Here is a 25,629-nt window from a genome sequence, read left to right as displayed (position 1 = left end):
GGTCTGTATGGAATGGTTGTGGATAGGCAGCTGTGGTTTTGATATATTACACATGACAGGTAGAGAATGGATATGAGCAAATGCATCCTTTCTTCGTCTGCTTCTAGAGCTACCTTGCAAAAGTGGGAAACAGCATTTAGTACAAAAAAATCCTAATCACCAGTCCTTTTTCAGCACACAACTCCAGATCCTTTTCATTATCTTCATTCACCTTACTGAATATCCCATGACCCCCAATTATACCCTCAACTGCCATATTTCACTTTTGCATTTGAATTCCCATCACTAATACTCTTGTTTCTTGCATTAAACTGTTGATACACTCTTTTGGCTGCTCCCAAAACACACACCTTTCTTCTTTCTTCTTGTGGCCAAATTCGAGGAACTAATAATCATTCATCTCTAGTTATCCACTTTCATTTTTAACCACACCAGTCTGGAGCTCACTTCCTTACACTGTATCACACACTCCCACAATTTCTTCAGCAGTAGTGTTACCCCTTCTTTGACGCTCATCCTCTCACGAACCCCTTACATTCTCAAATCATTCATGTCTGAAGTCCCACCCATACTCTTTCTTTTCAGTTTCAGTAGCAACTTTACTTCTTCATCTCACCACTCACTACCATTTCTGTTCTGCCCACCATGCACCTTTTGCATATCACGTGCTTCTCTTGCACATGCCATCACTGCTTCCCTAAAATCCTCCCACTCCCCTCACTTAATATGCTTTCACCTTTTGCCATTCTACACTCAATCTCTGCTGGTATTTTTTTCAAACAAGTTTCCTTTCCAAACTCACTTACTCTCACCACTCTCTTCTCCCCAACACTGTCCCTTCTTCTAAAACCTCTACAAATCTTCACCATGCTTCCACAAGATAATTATCAGACTTCCCACCAGTTGCCCCTCTTAGCACATTTACATCTAGAAGCCTCTCTTTTACATGCCTGTCAATTAATATGTAATCTAATAATGCCTGTTGACCATTGATCCTACTCTCATGTGTATACTTGTGTTATCTGTTTTCTTTTCAGGTATTCTCAATCACCAGTCTTTTTTTCCAGCACACAACCCCATAAATTCACCATTTCCATTCATTTGATCTTCAGCTACCACATTACTTACCTTCACATTTAAATCACCCATCAGTAATACCCAGTCTGGTACATCAAAACTGCTGACATAGACTCAGTTGCTCCCCAAACATTTACTTCTCATGATCTTTCTTCTCATGCTTTCAGTTTTACCCACATCAGTCAAGAATTTACTTCCTTATGCTCTATCAAACGCTCCCACAATTGCTGCTTCAGAAAAGTACTACTTCTTTCTTAGCTCTTGTCCTCCCACCCAACCCCTGACTTTACTCCCAAAGATATTTCCAAACCATTCTCCCTCTTTACCCTTGAGCTTTGTTTTACTCAGAGCCAGAACATCCAGGTTTCTTTTCTTAAACATATTACCCATCTTTCCTCTCTTCTCATCTCGGTTACATCCACACACATTCAGTCACCCCAGTCAGAGCCTTCGAGGAGGATGAGCACTCTCCACCTTGCTCCTTCTGTTACCTCTTTTAGAAATTGAAATAAAAGAAGGGGAGGGTTTCCAGCCTCTCACTCCCACCCCCTTTAGTCACCTTCTATGACATGCAGGGAAAATGGAGGTAGAATTCTTTCTCCCCTACCTTAGAGATAAATACAAAAATACATATAAATATTTATTACATTGGAGGCACCAGTCACAAATAAAGGTTTACATCAAGGCTGGGCATAACTGAAATATAAAGAGGTTAATGAAAAGGAAAAAGAAGCAACAAGGGAAAGTATTCACAAATTTTGGAGGAAGTGTAAATCCTATCTTGTAAAATGTGCCAGATCAAGGTTGGTGGGAAAGACAACAGCCTCATTTATATATATTCATATATAAAGGCTCCTACATCTCAAAGCTGTGATACTTTCAGTTGCAAGAAAATGAAGACTTCACTGGAGTGAGAAGCCTTTGATGGGAATGTACTCTCAGTTATCAGCCTCACCAAAGGTGACTTTTCATATGCATTTTCATAAGCAAGTAAAGTCCAGTAACATATATATTCCTGGGATAGGGGAGAAATAATACTTCCCATGCATTCCTCACGTGTCGTAGAAGGCAACTAAAGGGGACAGGAGCGGGGGGCTAGAAACCCTCCCCTCCTTGTATTTTAACTTTCTAAAAGGGGAAACAGAAGAAGGAGTCACATGGGGAGCGCTCATCCTCCTCGAAGGCTCAGATTTGGGTGTCTAAATGTGTGTGGATGTAACCAAAATGAGAAAAAAGGAGAGATAGGTAGTATATTTGAGGAAAGGAACCTGGATGTTTTGGTTCTGAGTGAAACGAAGCTCAAGGGTAAAGGGGAAGAGTGGTTTGGGAATATTTTGGGAGTAAAGTCAGGGGTTGGTGAGAGGACAAGAGCGAGGGAAGGAGTAGCACTACTCCTGAAACAGGAGTGGTGGGAGTATGTGATAGAGTGTAAGAAAGTAAACTCTAGATTATCTGATATGGGTAAAACTGAAAGTGGATGGAGAGAGATGAATGATTATTGGTGCATATGCACCTGGGCATGAGAAGAAAGATCATGAGAGGCAAGTGTTTTGGAAGCAGATGAGTGAGTGTGTTAGTAGTTTTGATGCACGAGACCGGGTTGTAGTGATGGGTGATGTGAATGCAAAGTTGAGTAATGTGGCAGTTGAGGGAATAATTGGTGTACATGGGGTGTTCAGTGTTGTAAATGGAAATGGCTAAGAGCTTGTAGATCTGTGTGCTGAGAAAGGACTGGTGATTGGGAATACTTGGTTTAAAAAGAGAGATATACATAAGTAGAAGTATGTAAGTAGGAGAGATGGCCAGAGAGGATTATTGGATTATGTGTTAATTGATAGGTGCGTGAAAGAGACACTCTTGGATGTTAATGTGCTGAGAGGTGCAACTGAAGGGATGTCTGATCATTATCTTGTGGAGGCGAAGGTGAAGATTCATAGAGGTTTTCAGAATAGGAGAGAGAATGTTGGGGTGAAGAGAGTGATGAAAGTAAGTGAGCTTGGTAAGGAGACTTGTGTGAGGAAGTACCTGAAGAGACTGAGTGCAGAATGGAAAAAGGTGAGAGCAAAGGATGTAAGGGGAGTGGGGAAGGAATGGGATGTTTTAGGGAAGCAGTGATGGCTTGCGCAAAAGATGCTTGTGGTATGAGAAGCGTGGGAGGTGGGCAGATTAGAAAGGGTAGTGAGTGGTGGGATGAAGAAGTAAGATTATTAGTGAAAGAGAAGAGAGAGGCACTTGGATGAGTTTTGCTGGGAAATAGTGCAAATGATTGGGAGATCTATAAAATAAAGAGGCAGGACATCAAGAGAAAGGTGCAAGGTGTTAAAAAGAGGGCAAATGAAAGTTGGGGTGAGAGAGTATCATTAAATTTTAGGGAGAATAAAAAGATGTTTTGGAAGGAGGTAAATAAAATGCGTAAGACATGAGAACAAATGGGAACATTGGTGAAGGGGGCTAATGGGGAGGTAATAACAAGTAGTGGTGATATGAGAAGGAGATGGAGTGAGTATTTTGAAGGTTTGTTGAATGTGTTAGATGATAGAGTGGCAGATGTAGGGTGTTTTGGTCTAGGTGGTGTGCAAAGTGAGGGGGTTAGGGAGAATGGTTTGGTAAACAGAGAAGAGGTAGTAAAAGCTTTGTGGAAGATGAAAGCCGGCAAGGCAGCGGGTTTGAATGGTATTGCAGTGGAATTTATTAAAGGGGGTGACTGTGTTGCTAAGGATATTTAATGTATGTATAACTCATGGTGAGGTGCCTGAGGACTGGCAGAATGTATGCATAGTGCCATTGTACAAAGGCAAAAGGCAAGGGGGATAAAGGTGAGTGCTCAAATTACAGAGGTATAAGTTTGTTGAGTATTCCTGGGAAATTATATGGGAGGGTATTGATTGAGAGGGTGAAAGCATGTACAGAGAATCAGATTGGGGAAGAGCAATGTGGTTTCATAGTGGTAGAGGATGTGTGGATCAGGTGTTTGCTTTGAAGAATGTATGTGAGAAATACTTAGAAAAGCAAATGAATTTGTATGTAGCATTTATGGATCTGGAGAAGGCATATGATAGAGTTGATAGAGATGCTCTGTGGAAGGTATTATGAATATATGGTGTTGGAGGCAAGTTGCTAGAAGCAGTGAAAAGTTTTTATCAAGGATGTAAGGCATGTGTACAAGTAGGAAGAGAGGAAAGTGATTGGTTCTCAGTGAATGTCGATTTGCGGCAGGGTTGCGTGATGTCTCCATGGTTGTTTGATACGTTTATGGATGGTGTTGTTAGGGAGGTGAATGTAAAAGTTTTGGAGAGAGGGGCAAGTATGCAGTCTGTTGTGGATGAGAGGGCTTGGGAAACAAGTCAGTTGTTGTTCGGTGATGATACAGTGCTGGTGGCTGATTCGGGTGAGAAACTGCAGAAGCTGGTGACTGAGTTTGGTAAAGTGTGTGAAAGACGAAAGCTAGAGTAAATGTGAAGAGCAAGGTTATTAGGTACAGTAGGGTTGAGGGACAAATCAACTGGGAGGTAATAATTTGAATGGAGAAAAACTGGAGGAAATGAAGTGTTTTAGATATCTGGGAGTGGATTTGGCAGCGGATGGAACCATGGAAGCAGAAGTGAGTCATGGGGTGGGGGAGGGGGCAAAAGTTCTAGGAGAGTTAAAAAGTGTGTAGAATACAAGAACATTATCTCGGAAAGCAAAAATGGGTATCTTTGAAGGTATAGTGGTTCCAACAATGTTATATGGTTACAAGGCATGGGCTATAGATAGAGTTGTGTGGAGGAGGGTGTATGTGTCGGAAATAAGATGTTTGAGGACAATATGTGGTGTAAAGTGGTTAAATTGAGTAAGAAATGAAAGGGTAAGAGAGATGTGTAGTAATAAAAAGAGCGTGGTTGAGAGAGCAAAAGAGGGTGTTTTGAAATGGTATGGTCACATGGAGAGAATGACTGAGGAAAGATTGACAAAGAGGATATATGTGTCAGAGGTGGAGGGAACGAGGAGAAGTGGGAGACTAAATTGGAGGTGAAAGGATGGAGTGAAAAAGATTTTGAGTGATCAGGGCCTGAACATGCAGGAGGGTGAAAGGCGTGCAAGGAATAGAGTGAATTGGAACGATGTGGTATACCGGGGTCGACGTGCTGTCAATGGATTGAACCAGGGCATGTTAAGCGTCTGGGGTAAACCTTGGAAAATTTTGTGGGGCCTGGATGTGGAAAGGGAGCTGTGGTTTCGGTGCATTATACATGACAGCTAGAGACTGAGTGTGAACGAATGTGGCCTTTGTTGTCTTTTCCTAGTGCTACCTCACGCACATTTGGGGAGAGGGAGTTGTCATTTCATGTGTGGCGGGATGGCGACAGGAATGAATAAGGGCAGACAGTATTAATTATGTACATGTGTATGTATGTATATGTCTGAGTGTGTATATATATATGTATATGTTGAGATGTATAGGTATGTATAGGTGCGTGCATGGATGTGTATGTATATACATGTGTATGAGGGTAGGTTGGGCCATTCTTTCCTCTGTTTGCAGCAGGGGTGCATGATGTCTCCATGGTTGTTTAATTTGTTTATGAATGGGGTTGTTAGGGAGGTGAATGCAAGAGTTTTGGAGAGAGGAGCAAGTATGCAGTTTGTTGTGGATGAGGGCTTGGGAAGTGAGTCAGTTGTTGTTCGCTGATGATAGAGCACTAATGGCTGATTCAGGTGGAAAACTGCAGAAGCCAGTGACTGAGTTTGGAAAAGTGTGTGAAAAAAGAGAGCTGAGAGTAAATGTGAATAAGAGTACGGTTATTAGGTTCAGTAGGGATGAGGGACAAGTCAATTGGGAGGTAAGTCTGAATGGCGAAAAACAGGAGGAAGTGAAGTGTTTTAGATATCTACAAGTGGATTTGGCAGCGGATGGAACCATGGAAGCGGAAGTGAGTCACAGGGTGGGGGAGGGGGCAAAGGTTCTGGGAGCGTTGAAGAATGTGTGGAAGGCAGGAACATTATCTCGAAAGCAAAAATGGGTATGTTTGAAGGAATAGTGGTTCCAACAATGTTATATGGTTGCGAGGTGTGGGCTATAGATAGGGTTGTGCAGAGGAGGGTGGATGTGTAGGAAATGAGATGATTGTCCTCAAAGGGTTGTGCAGAGGAGGGTGGATGTGTAGGAAATGAGATGTTTGAGGACAATATGTGGTGTGAGGTGGTTTGATGGAGTAAGTAATGAAAGGGTAAGAGAGATGTGTGGTAATAAAAAGAGCGTGGTTAAGAGAGCAGAATAGGGTGTATTGAAATGGTCTGGTCACATGGAAAGAATGAGTGAGGATAGATTGACAAAGAGGATATATGTGTCAGAGGAGGAGTGAACGAGAAGTGGGAGACCAAACTGGAGGTGGAAGGGTGGAGTGAAAAAGATCTTGAGTGATCAGGTCCTGAACATGCAGGAGGGTGAAAGGCGTGCAAGGAATAGAGTGAATTGGAACTATTTGGTATACCGGGGTCGAAGTGCTGTCAGTGGATTGAACCAGGGCATGTGAAGCATCTGGGGTAAACCATGGAAAGTTTTGTGGGGCCTGGATGTGGAAAGGGAGCTGTGGTTTTGGTGCATTACAAATGACAGCTAGAGACTGAGTGTGAATGAATGTGACCTTTGTTGTCTTTTCCTTGCTCTACCTCACATGCATGTGGGGGGAGGGAGGTGTCATTTCATTTGCACTGGGGTGGCGAAGGGAATGAATAAAGGCAGCAAGTATGAATTATGTACATTTGTAAATATGTATGTCTGTGTATGTATATATATGTATACATTGAAATGTATAGGTATGTATATGTGCATGTGTGGACGTGTATGTATATACATGTGTATGTGGGTGGGTTGGGCCATTCTTTCGTCTGTTTCCTTGCACTACCTCGCTAATGCGGGAGACAGCGACAAAGTATGATATAATAATACGTAATGAAAGGCATGCATGGGACAGAGTGAATTGGAGTAATGTGGTGTATGGGGGAGGACATTGTTTCAATGGAACTGAACCAGGGCATATGAAGCAGCCGGGTCAACCCACAGAAAGGTTTGTGGGGCCTGGGTGTGGATATATGAAAGGCATGCACAGGATAAAGTTAACTGGAACAATGTGGTAAAGTATGAGAAAAAATAAGTGGCCTAGTTGTGGATATATGAAAGGCGTGCACTGGATAGAATTAACTGGAACAATGTGGTAAAGTATGAGAAAAATAAGAGAACAAATGAGAATATCAGTGAAGGGACAAATGGTAATGTGGTAACAGTGATGAGGTGAGATGGAATGAGTATTATGAAGGTCTATTGAATGCATTTGTTGATAGGTTGGCAGACGTTGGGTATTTGGGTTGGGGAGGTTATGTGAAGTGAGAGTCATGGAAAGTGGTTTGATGAAGAAATTAGAGGTGGTGAAAGCCATATGTAAGATTAAATATGGCAAGGCAACTGGAATGGATGATACTACAGTTGAATTTTTTAAGAAAGAGAGTGACTATTGTTGATTAGTTAGTTAGGATTTTCATTGTATGTATGGATCATGGTGAGGTGCATGAGGATTAGTGGAACATATCTACGGTGCCACTGTATAAAGGCATGGGTGAAAAAGACAAGTTTTCAAACTACAGAGGTATAAGTTTGTTGAGTGTCCCTGGTAAGTTGTATGGGAGAGATAAGACTGAAAAAGTGAAGGACAGCATGTACAGAGTATCAGAATAGGGAGGGACAATGTGGTCAGAAGATTGGTAGATGTGTGGATCAGGATGTAGGAAGTACTTAGAGAAACAGAAGGATCTGTATATAGCTTATATGGATCTGGAAAAAACATATAGCAGGGTTTATAGAGATGTCCTGTGGAAGAACTTACACAAATATGGTGTGGGAGGAAAGTACTAGAAGTAGTGAGAAGTTACAAAAATATGGTGTGGGAGGAAAGCTACTAGAAGCAGTGAGAAGTTTTAATCAAGCAGCAAAGGTGTGTAATGTCATCAAGGCCGTTTAGTTTGTCTATGGATGGGGTGGTGAGGGCAAGTATGTGCGATTCCTTGGAGAAAGGGGATGATTATGCAGTTTGAAGGGAATGAGAGATCCTGTGAAATGTGTCAATTGTTGTTTGCTGATGACAAAGCACTGGTGAAACATTTGAGTGAAAAACTGCAGAAGCTGGTGACTGGGTTTGGAAGTGTGTGAAAGGAGTAAGCTATGAGTAAATATGAATAAAAATGATGGTTATCAAGATTATAAGGGCAGAGGGACAGCTAAGTTCAGGTGTGAGTTTGATTGGAGAAAATTTGGAGGAATTGAAGTGTTTTAGTTACCTGGGAGTGTTCATGGCAGCAAATGAAACCATGAAAGCAGAAGGTAGTCACAGGGTGGTTGGCTTTTTTTTTTTTGGTGTGTGTGTGTGTGTGTGTGTGTGTGTGTGTGTGTGTGTGTGTATCTGGGAGCATTAAGGAATGTGTCAAAACAGAGTTCATCACCTGAGGGCAAAAATGGGTGTGTGTGAAGGTAGAGTAGTCCCAACAATTCTGTATGGATGTGAGATGTAGTCTATAGATGAGCATGTTGTTCCCTTGGATAATGGGGTATTTCATTTTTCCTCAATGGCCTCCTCTGTGGGAGGAAATAGCTTCTCATGAATTCAAAACTTATTTTGTATTTCATAAGCAATTTCATGCATTCAAAGTGTGTTGTGCATGAAGAATACTTTCAGGTATCAGATATTGCTTTCATACAGCACTAAATATAACAAGATTTATCAGTTTTTTTACTTATCTTGTTATGCAAGATCATAGGTGTTAACAGACTACACCTGCTTGTGGTTGTGCCATGAATGATGAATCATTTTCAGCAAGGTGGTATCATCGGGTACATATCTTTGAAGAAACTTTTACTCCAGAGGATTCCATCCTTTTCCTTCTTCTGATTGTAATACATCCTTATAGCTGGAGAAGCCCCTGGGGAAGGGGTCCTGGAATCATATAATAAAAAATGATATGATAAACTTTAGGGAGAATAAAAAGATGCTTTGGAAGGAGGTAAATAATGTATGAAAGACAAGAGAACAAATGGAAACATCGGTGAAGGGAGCAAGGGGGAAATGATAACAGGTAGTGACGAAGTGAGGAGATGGAGTAAATATTTTGAAATTTTGTTAAACGTGTTTCATGACAGAGTGGCAGATGTAGGGTGTTTTGGTCGGGGTGGTGTGTGAAGTGAGAGGGTTAGGGAGAATAGTTTAGTGAGGAGAGAAGAGGAAGTGAAAACCTTGTGGAAGATGAAATCTGATGAAGCAGCAGGTTTGGATGGTATTGCAGTTGAATTTATAAAGAAAGACAGTGATTGTGTTGTTGATTGGTTGGTAAGGATATTCAAAGTATGTATGGATCATGATGAAGTGCCTGAAGATTGGCAGAATGCATGCATAGTGCCATTGCACAAAGGCAAAGGGGACAAAGTTGAATGTTCAAACTATAGAGGCATAAGTCTGTAGAGTATTCCTGGAAAATTGTGTGGGAGGATATTGACTGAGAGGGAGAAGGCATGTACAGAGCAGCAGATTAGGGAGGAGCAGAGTACATAGTTTCAGAAGTGGTAGAGGATGTGTGGATCAGGTGTTTGCTTTGAAGAATGTGTGTGAGAGCCCCTGGAAGAGGTCACGGGATTATATGATAAAGAATATTATGATAATTAAACATTAGGGAGAATAAAGAGATGTTCTGGAAGGAGTTAATAACGTGTGAAAGACAAGAACAAATGGGAACATCAGGTGAAGGGGGCAAGGGGGGAAGTGATAAAGGTAGTGATGAAGTGAGAAGAAGAGAGTGAGTATTTTGAGGGTTTGTTGAATGTTTGCTGATAGAGTGTGGCAGATGTAGAGTGTTTTGGTTGGGGTGGTGTGTGAAGTGAGACAGTCAAGGAGAATGGTTTGGTTAATATAAATTAGGTTGTGAAAACCTTGCAGAAGATGAAATCTGGCAAGGCTGCAGGTTTGGATGGTATTGCAGTTGAATTTATCAAGAAAGGGGGTAATTGTGTTGTTGATTGGTTGGTAAGGATACTCAATGTATGTATGGATCATGGTGAAATGCCCGAAGATTGGCAGAATGCATGTATAGTGCCATTGCACAAAGGCAAAGGGGACAAAGATGAGTGTTCCAACCACAGAGGCATAAGTTTGTTGAGTATTCCTGGAAAAATGTATGGGAGGGTATTGATTGAGAGGGTGAAGTCATGTACAAGGCATCAGATCGGGGAGGACCAGTGTGGTTTCAGAAGTGGTAAAGGATGTGTGGAACAGGTGTTTGCTTTGAAGAATGTGTGTGAGAGCCCCTGGGGAAGGGGTCCTGGGATTATATAATAAAGAATATTATGATGATAATTAAACATTAGGGAGAAAAAAAAAGATGTTTTGGAAGGAGTTAATAATATGTGAAAGACAACAGAACAAATGGGAACATTGTTGAAGGTGGCAAGGGGGAAGTGATAACAGGTAGTGATGAAGTGAGGAGATAAGAGCGAGTATTTTGGAGGTTTGTTTAATGTGTATGATGATAGAGTGGCAGATGTAGGATGTTTTGGTCCAGGTAGTGTGCGAAGTGAGAGGGTCAGAGAGAATGGTTTGGTTAAGAGAGAAGAGGTGGTGAAAGCTTTGCAGAAGATGTAATCCAGCAAAGTGGCAGGTTTGGAAGGTATTGCAGTTGAATGTATTAAGAAAAGAGGGTGATTATGTTATTGGTTGTTTGGTAAGGATATTCAGTGTATGTAAGGATCATGGAAGTGCCTGAAGATTGGTGGAATGCATGCATGGTGCCATTGTCAAAGGCAAAGGGGACAAAGATGAGTGTTCAAACTACAGAGGCATAAGTTTGTTGATTATTCCTGGAAAAAATGTATGGAAGGGCACTGATTGAGAGGGTGAAGGCATGTACAGAGCATCAGACTGGAGAGGAGCAGTGTGCTTACAGAAGTGGTAGAGGATGTGTGGATCAATGTTTGCTTTGAAGAATGTGTGTGAGATATATCTAGAAAAACAGATAGATTTGGTTGTGGCATATATGGATCTGGAGAAGGCATATGATAGGGTTGACAGAGATGCTTTGTGGAGGGTCTCAAGAGTGTATGGTGTGGGAAGGTAGGCTGCTTAAAGCAATAAAAAGTTTTTATCAAGGATGTAAGGCATGTGTGCGAATAGAAAGAGAGGAGAGTGACTGGCTCCCAGTGAAGGTCAGTCTGCGGCATGGGTGTGTGATGTCTCCATGGTTGTTTAATTTGTTTATGGATGGGATGGTTAGGGAGGTAAATGCAAGAGTTTTGGAGAGAGAGGCAAGTATGCAGTCCATTGGGGATGAGAGGGCCTGGGAAGTGAGCCAGTTGTTGTTCGACGATGAGAAACTGCAGAAGTTGGTGACTGAGTTTGGAAAAGTGTGTGAAATGAGAAAGTTGAGAGTAAATGTGAATAAGAGCAAGGTTATTAGGTTTAGCAGGGTTGAGGGATAAGTTAATTGGGATTTAGGTGTGAATGGAGAAAAATTGGAGGAAGTGAGTGTTTTAGATATCTGGGAGTGGACTTAGCAGTGAATGGAACCATGGAAGCAGAAGTGAGTCATGGGTAGAGGAGGGGGTGAAGGTTTTGGGAGCAATGGAGAATGTGTGGAAGGAGAGAATGTTATCTCAGAGATCAAAAATGGGTATATTTGAAGGAGTAGTAGTTCCAACAGTGTTATATGGATGCGAGGCATGGTATATGAATAGGGTTATGCGGAGGAGGGAGGATGTGTTGAAAATGAGATGTTTGAGGACAACATGTGGTGTGAGGTGGTCTGACCAAGTAATGAAAGGGTAAGAGAGATGTGTGATAATAAAAAGAGAGGGTGAGAGAGCAGAAGAGGGTGTTTTGAAATGGTTTGGACATATGGAGAGAATGAGTGAGGAAAGGTTGACAAAGAGGATATATGTGTCAGAGGTGGAGGGAACAAGAGGTAGGAGACTAAATTGGAGGGGAAAGGATGGAGTGGAAAAGATTTTGAGTGATCGGGGCCTAAACATACAGGAGGGTGAGAGGTGTGCAAGGAATAGAACAGGGACGATATGGCATACCGGAGTCAACGTGCTGTTAATGGACTGAACCAGGGCATGCGAAATGTTTGGGGTAAACCTTGGAAAGGTCTGTGGGGCCTGGATGTGGATAGGGAGCTTTGGTTTTAGTGCATTACACATGACAGCTTGAGACTGAGTGTGAATGAATGTGGTTTTTTTTGTCTTTTTTCCTGGCACTACCTTGCTGAAGCAGGGGGCAGTAATGCTATTACCTGTGGGGCGGGATGGTACCAGTAATGGACTGAAGCAAGTATGAATATATACATGTGTATATATTCCTATGAGTCCACAGGGAAAATGAAACACAATATGTTCCCAAGTGCACTTTCATGTAATAATCACATCATCAGGGGAGACACAAGAGAGAAATATAAGTCAGTTGATATACATCAAAGAGATGAAGCTAGGACACCATTTGGTAAACATGTGATTGTCGACAATTGCATATCACATGCAAAATTGTGATCCTTTCCAATGTGTACATATGTATATGTCCGTGTATGTGTTTGTATATATGTTGATATGTGTATGTATGTGTATGTATATGGGCATTTATGAACATATATGTATATACGAGTTGGTGGGTCTTTCTTTGTCTGTTTCCTGGCGCCACCTCGCTGACAAGGAAAGAGCAATCAAGTATAATAAATATAATAAATAATGATAATAATGGAATGAACCAGGACATGTGAAACATCTGGGGTAAACCATGGAAAGGTCTGTGGGGCCTGGATGTGGATAGGGAGTTGTGGTTTTGGTGCATTTCACATGACAGCTAGAAACTGAGTGTGAACGAATGTGGCCTTTTTTGTCTGTTTTTCTAGTGCTGCCTCACTGATGCTGGGGATGGTGATGTTGTTTCCTGTGGGGTGGGATGGTGCTGGGAATGGATGAAGGCAAGTGAGTATGAATATGTACATGTGTATATATGTATATGGCGGTGTATGTGTATGTATATGTGTATGTATGTGTGTGTTTGCGCATGTACGTATATATGTGTGTATATGAGTGGATTGGTCTTTCTTTGGCTGTTTCTTGGTGCTACCCCACTGAAGTGGGAAACAGCGATCAAATATAAATATAATAAATAAAAACATACAATAATAAAAATTATTATTTTTATTTTTTTTCTATTTCTATTTTTTTTTTTTTGTCGCTGTCTCCCGCGTTTGCGAGGTAGCGCAAGGAAACAGACGAAAGAAAATGGCCCAACCCACCCCCATACACATGTATATACATACGTCCACACACGCAAATATACATACCTACACAGCTTTCCATGGTTTACCCCAGACGCTTCACATGCCTTGATTCAATCCACTGACAGCACATCAACCCCGGTATACCACATCGCTCCAATTCACTCTATTCCTTGCCCTCCTTACACCCTCCTGCATGTTCAGGCCCCGATCACACAAAATCTTTTTCACTCCATCTTTCCACCTCCAATTTGGTCTCCCTCTTCTCCTCGTTCCCTCCACCTCCGACACATATATCCTCTTGGTCAATCTTTCCTCACTCATTCTCTCCATGTGCCCAAACCATTTCAAAACACCCTCTTCTGCTCTCTCAACCATGCTCTTTTTATTTCCACACATCTCTCTTACCCTTACGTTACTTACTCGATCAAACCACCTCACACCACACATTGTCCTCAAACATCTCATTTCCAGCACATCCATCCTCCTGCGCACAACTCTATCCATAGCCCACGCCTCGCAACCATACAACATTGTTGGAACAACTATTCCTTCAAACATACCCATTTTTGCTTTCCGAGATAATGTTCTCGACTTCCACACATTCTTCAAGGCTCCCAGAATTTTTCGCCCCCTCCCCCACCCTATGATCCACTTCCGCTTCCATGGTTCCATCCGCTGCCAGATCCAATCCCAGATATCTAAAACACTTCACTTCCTCCAGTTTTTCTCCATTCAAACTCACCTCCCAATTGAATTGACCCTCAACCCTACTGTACCTAATAACCTTGCTCTTATTCACATTTACTCTTAACTTTCTTCTTTCACACACTTTACCAAACTCAGTCACCAGCTTCTGCAGTTTCTCACATGAATCAGCCACCAGCGCTGTATCATCAGCGAACAACAACTGACTCACTTCCCATGCTCTCTCATCCCCAACAGACTTCATACTTGCCCCTCTTTCCAAAACTCTTGCATTCACCTCCCTAACAACCCCATCCATAAACAAATTAAACAACCATGGAGACATCACACACCCCTGCCGCAAACCTACATTCACTGAGAACCAATCACTTTCCTCTCTTCCTACACGTACACATGCCTTACATCCTCGATAAAAACTTTTCACTGCTTCTAACAACTTGCCTCCCACACCATATATTCTTAATACCTTCCACAGAGCATCTCTATCAACTCTATCATATGCCTTCTCCAGATCCATAAATGCTACATACAAATCCATTTGCTTTTCTAAGTATTTCTCACATACATTCTTCAAAGCAAACACCTGATCCACACATCCTCTACCACTTCTGAAACCACACTGCTCTTCCCCAATCTGATGCTCTGTACATGCTTTCACCCTCTCAATCAATACCCTCCCATATAATTTCCCAGGAATACTCAACAAACTTATACCTCTGTAATTTGAGCACTCACTCTTATCCCCTTTGCCTTTGTACAATGGCACTATGCACGCATTCCGCCAATCCTCAGGCACCTCACCATGAGTCATACATACATTAAATAACCTTACCAACCAGTCAACAATACAGTCACCCCCTTTTTTAATAAATTCCACTGCAATACCATCCAAACCCGCTGCCTTGCCGGCTTTCATCTTCTGCAAAGCTTTTACTACCTCTTCTCTGTTTACCAAATCATTTTCCCTAACCCTCTCACTTTGCTCACCACCTCGACCAAAACACCCTATATCTGCCACTCTATCATCAAACCTTCAAAATACTCACTCCATCTCCTTCTCACATCACCGCTACTTGTTATCACCTCCCCATTTGCGCCCTTCACTGAAGTTCCCATTTGCTCCCTTGTCTTACGCACTTTATTTAATAACAATATTGGATGCCAGATAACATAGAGTTATAAGATTTATATCTGATATGATGTTGGCACTGGTAGCTTGTCTATCATAAGATCTTGTGGGGAAATATGACTCTTGCACATGCTGTGTCATTGTAACTTGCTAAATCTTATGCTCACTGATTATCTTTTTTAAGAACAGATTTGTATATTTTTTCAGAAAATACTTTCCTTTCTCTCAATTGGCTTTGGATTGCTTGCTGACATAGACATTGAAAGCGAAAGACTGAGAAGCATTGGAGAGTCAAGATTTGTCGTGTGGTCGGCAGCTCGGGTAGCTAGTAAGTGACATTCTCATCAAAATATCTTCGGTGGTATTGCTGTATTTATAGAAATGCCAGTTACTTCACAAAAGGTTAATTATACTGTTATTTTCAGTAGATGTTGTGGTACATGACTATAACAAAGATCCAAACATCAGAAGTCTGGAATTTATAGAAATGCAATGTCTTGTCAAAACTTTGTCAAGGTAAATTTCTTTAACATTATTCTCTATTCTTATTGTTTTCATTCATTTTATGAGTCTTTTGAAACTGTACACAAAATTTGTGTGAAAAAAGCACAATATTTACTCACTGTGCAAGAAGTTAGACTACTTGAGTTTTTATTTTTCAAGCACACTTAAAAATCTGGAAAAATAGAAAATCCAGCATTGTCCAGTTCCCACGCATTCTATTTTTCTTATGTTATGACTTTAGTATTATGACTGAATTTATTGCTTGTGTTTTTGTGTAACATTTAGGCAATATAAAGATCATTTATGACAAGAAAATGTCTTAAGGTGTGTCTTGACTAAAGCATTTCAATCTGAACAAACTGGAACAACACACAACATAGAGCAGAATTCAGCTAATAATTACATGTCTCCAAGCTTAAGCTGAGGTTGCCAAATTTTTTTCCATCACTTGTCAGATAATAGAGCATACTAAAAAGGATTCAGTTGTCTGTTGATGCATAATCAGGACAGGACACTATTCCAGCTATTATGTATGATTTGTATTTATCATGGAGTGGGACCATGCTGTCTGATGATGCCCAGGCCAAATCCCAGTCAATTTCTATTGGTAAGATCCGAGTTAAAAAGACATTTTGTGATTATATAATTCTGATTTTTCTGTTCTATTCCCGACAGATAATAACAATAGGGTAGTATGTAACTTTACAACATGTTTAGTATTCATAGCTGGGGTTGTTAGGGAGGTGAATGCAAGAGTCTTGGAAAGAGGGGCAAGTATGCAGTCTGTTCTGGATGAGAGAGCTTGGGAAGTGAGTCAGTTGTTGTTCACTGATGATACAGCGCTGGTGGCTGATTCGAGTCAGAAACTGCAGAAGCTGGTGACTGAGTTTGGTAAAGTGTGTGAAAGAAGAAAGCTGAGAGTAAATGTGAATAAGAGCAAGGTTATTAGGTACAGTAGGGTTGAGGGACAAGTCAATTGGGAGATAAGTTTGAGTGGAGAAAAACTGGAGGAAGTGAAGTGTTTTAGATATCTGGGAGTGGATCTGGCAGTGGATGGAACCATGGAAGCGGAAGTGAATCATGCTTCTCAGGTTTGGTTACTGCACCTAAAGAAGCACAAAGAACTCACAAAGAAGGTCCACAAGAGGGCAACAAAGATGGTACCAGGATTGAGAGAGCAAAGCCTCAGGGAAAGGCTGGAGGCCTTAAATTTACCCACCTCAGAAGAGAGAACCCTTACATTTTTAAAAGAGATTGACAGAGTGGACAGTGGACAGTACTTTCAGGGATGTTGGTATAGTGGAACCAGTAACCATAACATGAAATTGAGTAAGAAACTTATGAAGAGGATGTAAAGAAATACTTTTACAGTATAAGAGTGGTTGATGAGTGGAACAGTGGCAAAGGACATGATTAATGCAGACAATATACATAAATTCAAAAGGCTGTATGACAGAAGAGAGTGTAAAACTCCCTCCCTGTCCCATAAAAAAGGTAATTACAGAAATAAAATACCCATGGTGACATCCAAGCCTTTACTTGGAACCACTCATTTCCCTCTCTTTCTACATATACAAGTGCCTTACAACCTTGATAAATGCCACATACAAATCATTCTGTGTCACTAAATATTTCTTACACATATTTTTTCAAGCCAAGTACCTGATCCATACATCCTCTATCATCTATGAAAACACATTTTTCCTCCCCAATCTGATTCTGTACATGCCTTCACCCTCTCACTCACTACTCTTACACATAACCTTATCAGGCACAATCAGCAAAGTTATACCTTTGTAGTTTGAACACTCATCATTACTCTTTTTATCTATATCTCTGACACCCATTCCCTCTGAGAATTTTCATCAAGGGGTGGCATTGGCATAAGACTCCACTTATCCCTGATCTTACATGCCTTACCTGCATACACCATTTGACACATTCTTCCACCATTTCTCTCCCTCCAGTACTCTTCCAATTCTGTTTCCTCATGTCCCAGGTGTTCTTCCTCTCCCACTAACCCCTTTCATGGTTCTAACATATACTCTTCTTGTAAACTCACAGTATTGTGTTCTTTACATGTGTCCAAACAACCTTAAAGTATTATGTTCCTCTCTGTCTGTCACTCCACAATTGAGTCCCTTTGCATTCCCTGCCATACCAAATCTCTCGTACACCCCCTTATTTGTTTCCTCATTTCATCTAGTCATACCACATTCTCTTCACTGCTCACTTCCACAGCCTGGGTTCTTTACCTCTGTGACTCATTCCAAGCCCATGTTTTGGCTCCATAGGTCAGGGTCAGGAGGACTATGCTCTTCCTTAATCCTGTCTTCACTTCCATTTCTATTTATATTTCATTTATTATACTTTGTCACTGTCTCCCACATTAATGAGGTAGCGCAAGGAAACAGACGAAAGAATGGCTCAACCCACCCACATACACATGTATATACATACATGTCCACACACGCACATATAAATTCCTATACATCTCAACGTATACGTATATATACACACACAGACATATACATATATACACATGTACATAATTCATACTGTCTGCCCTTATTCATTCCCATCGCCACCCTGCCATACATGAATTGACAACTCCCTCCCCCCACATGTGTGCGAGGCTGCACTAGGAAAAGACAACAAAGGCCACATTCGTTCACACTCAGTCTCTAGCTGTCACGTATAATGCACCGAAACCACAGCTCCCTTTCCACATCCAGGCCCCACAAAACTTTCCATGGTTTACCCCAGATGCTTTACATGTCCTGGTTCAATCCATTGACAGCACATCGACCCCGGTATACCACATTGTTCCAATCACTCTATTCCTTGCACGCCTTTCACCCTCCTGCATGTTCAGGCCCTGATCATTCAAAATCTTTTTCACTCCATCTTTCCACCTCCAATTTGGTCTCCCACTTCTCCTCGTTCCCTCCACTTCTGACACATATATCCTCTCTGTCAATCTTTCCTCGCTCATTCTCTCCATGTGACCTAACCATTTCAAAACAACCTCTTCTGCTCTCTCAACCACACTCTTTCTATTACCACACATCTCTCTTACCCTTTCATTACTTACTCGATCAATCCACCTCACACCACATATTGTCCTCAAATATCTCATTTCAGGCACATTCACCCTCCTCCACACAACTCTATCTATAGCCCATGCTTGCAACCATATAACATTGTCCGAATCACTATTCCTTCAAACATACCCATTTTTGCATTCCGAGATAACATTCTCGCCATCCACACATTTTTCATGCTCCCAGAACATTCGCCCCCTCCCCTACCCTATGACTCACTTCCGCTTCCATGGTTCCATCTGCTGCCAAATCCACTCCCAGATATCTAAAGCACTTCACTTGCTCCAGTTTTTCTCCATTCAAACTTACCTCCCAACTGACTTGTCCCTCAACCCTACTTTACCTAATAACCTTGCTCTTATTCACATTTACTCTCAACTTTCTTCTTTCACACACTTTACCAAACTCAGTCACCAGCTTCTGCAGTTTCTCACTCGAATCAGCCACCAGTGCAGTATCATCAGCGAACACAACTGATTCACTTCCCTAGCTCTCTCATCCACAACAGACTGCATACTTGCCCCTCTCTCCACAACTCTTGCATTCACCTTCCTAACAACCCCATCCATAAACAAATTAAACAACCATGGAGACATCATACACCCCTGCCGCAAACTGACATTCGCTGAGAACTAATCACTTTCCTCTCTTCCTACTCGTACACATGCCTTACATCCTCGATAAAAACTTTTCACTGCTTCTAACAACTTGCCTCCCAAACCATATATTCTTAATACCATCCACAGAGCATCTCTATCAACTCTATCATATGCCTTCTCCAGATCCATAAATGCTACATACAAATCCATTTGCTTTCACCTCCCTAACAACCCCATCCGTAAACAAATCAAACAACCCTGGAGACATCACGCACCCCTGCCGCAAACCGACATTCACTGAGAACCAATTACTTTCCTCTCTTCCAACTCATACACATGCCTTCTCCAGATCCATAAATGCTACATACAAATCCATTTGCTTTCACCTCCTTAACAACCCCATCCAAAAACAAATTAAACAACCCTGGAGACATCATGCACCCTTGCTGCAAACTGACATTCACTGAGAACCAATTACTTTCCTCTTTTCCTACTCATACACATGCCTTACATCCTCGATAAAAACTTTTCACTACTTCTAACAACTTGTATTTCTCACATACATTCTTCAAAGCAAACACCTGATCCACACATCCTCTACCACTTCTGAAACCACACTGCTCTTCCCCAATCTGATGCTCTGTGCATGCCTTCACCCTCTCAATCAATACCCTCCCATATAATTTCCCAGGAATACTCAACAAACTTACACCTCTGTAATTTGAGCACTTACCTTTATCCCCTTTGCACTATCCAAGCATTCCGCCAATCCTCAGGCACCTCACCGTGAATCATACATACATTAAATAACCTTACCAACCAGTCAACAACACAGTCACCCCCTTTTTTCATAATTTCCACTGCAATACCATCCAAACCCACCACCTTGCTGGCTTTCATCTTCCGCAAAGCTTTTACTACCTCTTCTCTGTTTATCAAGTCATTCTCCCTATCCCTCTCACTTTGCACACCACCTTGACCAAAACACCCTACATCTGCCACTCTATCATCAAACACATTCAACTAACCTTCAAAATACTCACTCCATCTCCTTCTCACATCACCACTACTTGTTATCACCTCCCCATTTGCCTCCTTCACTGATGTTCCCATTTGTTCCCTTGTCTTACGCACTTTATTTACCTCCTTCCAAAACATCTTTTACTCTCCCTGAAATTTAATGATACTCTCCCACCCCAACTCTCATTTGCCCTCTTTTTTCACCTCTTGCACCTTTCTCTTGACCTCCTGCCTCTTTCTTTTATACATCTCCCACTCATTTGTATTGTTTCCCTGCAAAAATTGTCCAAATGCCTCTCTCTTCTCTTTCCTTAATAATCTTACTTCTTCATCCCACCACTCACTACCCTTTCTAATTTGCCCACCTCCCACGCTTCTCATGCCACAAGCATCTTTTGCACAAGCCATCACTGCTTCCCTATATACATCCCATTCCTCCCCCACTCCCCTTACGTCCTTAGTTCTCACCTTTTTCCATTTTGTACCCAGTCTCTCCTGGTACTTCCTCACACAAGTCTCCTTTTCAAGCTCACTTACTCTCACCACTCTCTTCACCCCAACATTCTCTTTTCTTTTCTGAAAACCCCTACAAATCTTCACCTTCGCCTCCACAAGATAATGATCGACTTCCCTCCAGTTTGACCTCTCTACACATTAACATCTAAAAGTCTCTCTTTCACACGCCTATGAATTAATGTATAATCCAATAATGCTCTCTGGCCATCTCTCCTACTTACATACGTATACTTATGTTTATCTCTTTTTTAAACCAGGTATTCCCAGTCACCCACCCTTTTTCAGCGCACAAGTCTATAAGCTCTTCACCATTTCCATTTACAAGACTGAACACCCCATGTATGCCAATTATTCCCTCAACTGCCACATTACTCACCTTTGCATTCAACTAACCCATCACTATAACCCGGTCTCGTACATCAAAACTACTAACACACTCACTCAGCTGCTCCCAAAACACTTGCCTCTCATGATCTTTCTTCTCATGCCCAGGTGTATATGCACCAATAATCACCCCTCTCTCTCCATCCACTTTCAGTTTTACCCATATCAATCTACAGTTTACTTTCTTACACTCGATCACATACTCCCACCACTCCTGTTTCAGGAGTAGTGCTACTCCCTCCCTTGCTCTTGTCCTCTCATTAACCCCTGACTTTGCTCCCAAGACATTCCCAAACCACTCTTCCCCTTTACCCTTGAGCTTCGTTTCACTCAGAGCCGGAACATACAGGTTCCTTTCCTCAAACACACTACCTATCTCTCCTTATTTCTCATCTTGGTTACATCCACACACATTTAGACACCCCAATCTGAGCCTACAAGGAGGATGAGCTCTCCCCACGTGACTCCTTCTTCTGTTTCCCGTTTTAGAAAGTTAAAATACAAGGAGGGGAGGGTTTCTAGCCCCCCCGCAACCGTCCCCTTTAGTTGCCTTCTACGATACGTGAGGAATGCGTGGGAAGTATTCTTTTTCCCCTATCCCCTTGATTATTCTGTTAAGGAACCCAATGACTCTTCTCTCCTGTACTTCTCCTTCCATTTCAATGAACTTAGCAAAGACAGCTCACAAATATTTAAATTCTGTCACCTCTTACAGTCTTTTTACCCCCATATCTGTAACACATATTCTTCCATCACTCTATAGGGCTTTGTAAAATCTATACTTTCACTTTCTTTCCTTTCAGACACCATTACTTTGTTTTTACTTGCATTCACCTTCATTCGCCTACATGTAAACACATCATAAACAACACTTACAACGTTCTGCAACCCCCCTTTTACTTTCAGCAAACAGGCTTGTCACCAGCCACCATGCTTCATCTCTTATTACTCCATCAATAAACAATAAGTTCTCAGTTAATGTTGTGGATAGGCTCCTGAAAAGTGCTATTTGAGTGAAACAGTGTTTAATAAAACCACCTTTACCACAAAACCAATGATATGAGAATGTGTTATGTTCCTTTAGTGTATTTCAGATCAAAATATTCTCACACAAATACTAAGGTTATACCAGAAACACTACTGATATTACATATATAAATGAATGTGTATTATTCACACAAGTAAGATCGATAAACACAAATCAGATATTTTCTCAATAGATGCTGCAGTAGTGGGTGAGGGATGATATGGCAGTGGTGGTCGGTATGAAGGGAGGGAGGGAGGAAGGCTTCTGAAACCCCACCTTTCCCTTATCACTAATGGGTAAAGGAGAATCTGTATCTTTCTCTTTATCACTGATGGTTAGAGAAGAAACTTTGTCTTCATCATCACCAAAGGTAAGGTTACAAAAATCAACATCCATTTCCAACTCCTCATGTGAACTGCACAAAATTCCTAAGGGGCCTGGTGTTGCCTCATAGTGAGGGGGATAGTGGTGGGGTTGCAACAGGTTGTGTTTTGCCATTTCTTGATTGGTAGGGGATTTAGAAACATGTCCACTGTTTGCTGCCATGTATTCCTTTCCTTTTAACTGTAAAATTCTTTATAACAGTTATTTCCACTCATTATTATCTTGACTTCTGAACTTCTTCTCTTTGAGAGTCTTTTTCAGTGAAAATGTCCATAGCTTTTTCTAACAACTCAAAAGCCTCTGAAATATCTTGTATAAAAATTCATGTTGGTTCTGCATCTTCATATTCATCGTTTTCCCATTCATGAGCTAATCATTTCATTTAAGTGAGGTCAATGATAAGTCTTCAAAATATGGTTCAAGTAACTCAAATACATCCTCTACCTTCCTTCACTAGTACAAGCCTGGTGTGTCAACTGAACAATATCCTGATGACCTGGTTTGTTGGCCGCTCATATCCAAGGTCAGCAATACAATCTGGATAGATTTTACATCACACATGATTCACTGTAGTTGATTTTAGTTTTTCCCAAGCATCAGACATTGTTGATTTACAGTAAGCTTGTTTTCACCAAATGTGGACTGAATCAATTGTTGGAAAGAGTACCACAGATAATACATTTTAAACATTGCAATAACCCCTTGATCCATAGGTTGATACAAGCTAGTTGTGTCTGGAGGTAGAAATATTACCTGAATGTTATCTGTCATGTTCTCCAGGTTAGGTGGGTGACCTGGAACACTGTCAAGAATGATCAAGGTTTTGTATTCAAGATTATCATTGCTACTATATTCCTTGACATCTGGGCAGAAATATTTTGTAAACCACTTTTGAAACAGTTCTGGTGACCCAGCCCTTCTTATTTGAGTGCCAGATAATGGGGTGATGATATTCAGAGAAACCCGTCATAGATCTTGGTGTCTTACATTGATTCACAAGTAAAGCTTGCGCTTCAGATCCCTTGGGGCATTACCACCAAGGAGTAGTGTCATATGAACTTTGTCATGGTTAAATTGTGGTGCTCTTTTTTTCTTCACTTGAAATGTAAGTTCTTTTTGTCTGTCTCATGGACTTCAAATACACAGTAATGCTGGGTAAGCAGCAACAACCTCTACATTTGTACTTGCAGACTCACCTGTAATATACAAGTGTACATCCAAGCTTCTTAAACCACTCAAATCACCCATAACTTGCCATAAAAATTTCACTTGCAGCACAAGCACTTTCCTTTTGTCTTAGCAATTCAAATAAACTCAGAACTTTAGTCTGTATGGTCAGCAGTGAATATGGAGAGGTACACTGATGTTGATCTTCCATCCAAAAGTTCAACAATCTTTCCATATTTTCAAATTTGTTACTTCTTTCACCAGTTAACTTTGCAGAAGCTAAAGGTGTTACACTTGAGCATATACTTTAATCTTCTCTGCATTACTATGAATTGTTTGTACAGTTATAGGTTGCAAACTGAGAGCTTTTCCAATGTCCATAGTATGCTGTCCATCTTCAAATCTCTTTAACACTTCTAATTTTGTTACTAGTGTACCACTTCTCTTCTGTTTGTGACCACACTTACTAGTGGTACATAATACATGCTTTACACTTATTTCATAAGGGCTGAATTAAACTTTGAACAGTACTATCATAAGAATGTCATCCACCACCGAGCCAAAACAAATGAAAAAACAGCACAAAAAGTAGCATCATCTGACACTCGCTGAGTGCTTTCATACCTCATTTCTTTTTGTATATCAACAAGTTAACCATAATTATATTATATATTTGTCATCTCAGTCAGCTAGACAAAATCTGGTGAGGTTTAATTCCTTCAAGACCTAGTTTCTGCTCATCTCTCCACCAAAAAATTCTTGACAACTTTCCTCTCTCCTTTGATGAATCTGTAATTCCACTGCTTAACTCAATCAAAATACTTAGAATTACTGTAACATCCGATCTGTACTGGAAGCCTCACATTACAGAAATGGCTAATTCTGCCTCTAAGAAACTGAGAATCCTGCTTAGATTTCAACATTTCTTTTCCTCCAAACTGTTGCTGTTTATACAAACGAGTGATCCTTCCTTATATGTAGTACTGCTCTCACATCTAGGGGGGTTCAAGCTCTGCATCCTAAGTTACAGAGTTGAATCGATTGCAGTCCAACTTACCAACTCTCCCAGGCTACCTTCAATACTTCACCAACTTGTCCCACACCACAGTGTTGGTTCACTTTCCCTATCCTGTAGGTATTTTTTGGTTTTTGCTCCTGAAAGCTGGTTGCTTGTGCGCCCCCACCATACAGTACGCAGCAAGCTGTTATGGCACATGATTACTGTGTGGGAGTTGGCAACACATGGGTGGGCTGTTTTGATGACTCTATCTCTACACCTTGAAGCTTTGGAACACTCTACCCTATTATGTCTTTTTTAGTAACTATGACCTGACACATTTTAAAAGACTGATTTTTACTCCGTCCAAAATTCTCATATACTATCCTCATAACTTCTTCCTCCCTTTCATTAACCCCTTTACATTTCCAATAAGGTTTTGATGTGAGGTTTTGTGCATGATTGGAGCCTCCAACATAGAAAAAAATATTTTTCTTAACATCATATCAAAATTACTTTAATTCTTACCCACATCTGTCTGGAGTTCACTTCCTACATTTGTCACACACTCCCAACAACTGCTTCAGCATTAGTGCTGCTCTTTCCATGGCTCTTGCCCTCCTGTCAACACCTGACTCTACTTCTAAGATAGCTCCGAGCCATTCTTCCCTTTACCCTTGAGATTTGTTTCACTCTGCGAGAATATCAATATTTCTTTC

The 25,629-nt window shown here is 41.1% G+C and overlaps 1 protein-coding gene across 6 annotated transcripts in view; it reads left to right on the top strand.

The window, feature by feature from the left end:
- Nucleotides 1-25,629, top strand: part of LOC139749153 (sphingosine kinase 1-like) — a 148,470-nt gene that overhangs the window by 69,969 nt on the left and 52,872 nt on the right. For all 6 annotated transcript variants that reach the window (XR_011712894.1, XR_011712893.1, XR_011712895.1 and 3 more), the window contains exon 5: nt 15,416-15,536. Coding sequence is in view for 3 of the 6 variants with exons in the window: in XM_071662822.1 (XP_071518923.1) it covers nt 15,416-15,536 (121 nt within the window). In the remaining 3 variants the exon portion in view is untranslated. The remainder of the gene's footprint in view (nt 1-15,415; nt 15,537-25,629) is intronic.

The sequence above is a fragment of the Panulirus ornatus genome, chromosome 1 (genome assembly GCF_036320965.1).
Source record: "Panulirus ornatus isolate Po-2019 chromosome 1, ASM3632096v1, whole genome shotgun sequence".
In the NCBI taxonomy this organism is placed as follows: domain Eukaryota; kingdom Metazoa; phylum Arthropoda; class Malacostraca; order Decapoda; family Palinuridae; genus Panulirus; species Panulirus ornatus.
Note: the sequence above shows the minus strand (reverse complement) of the source record. Positions and strands in the feature narration are given on the sequence as shown.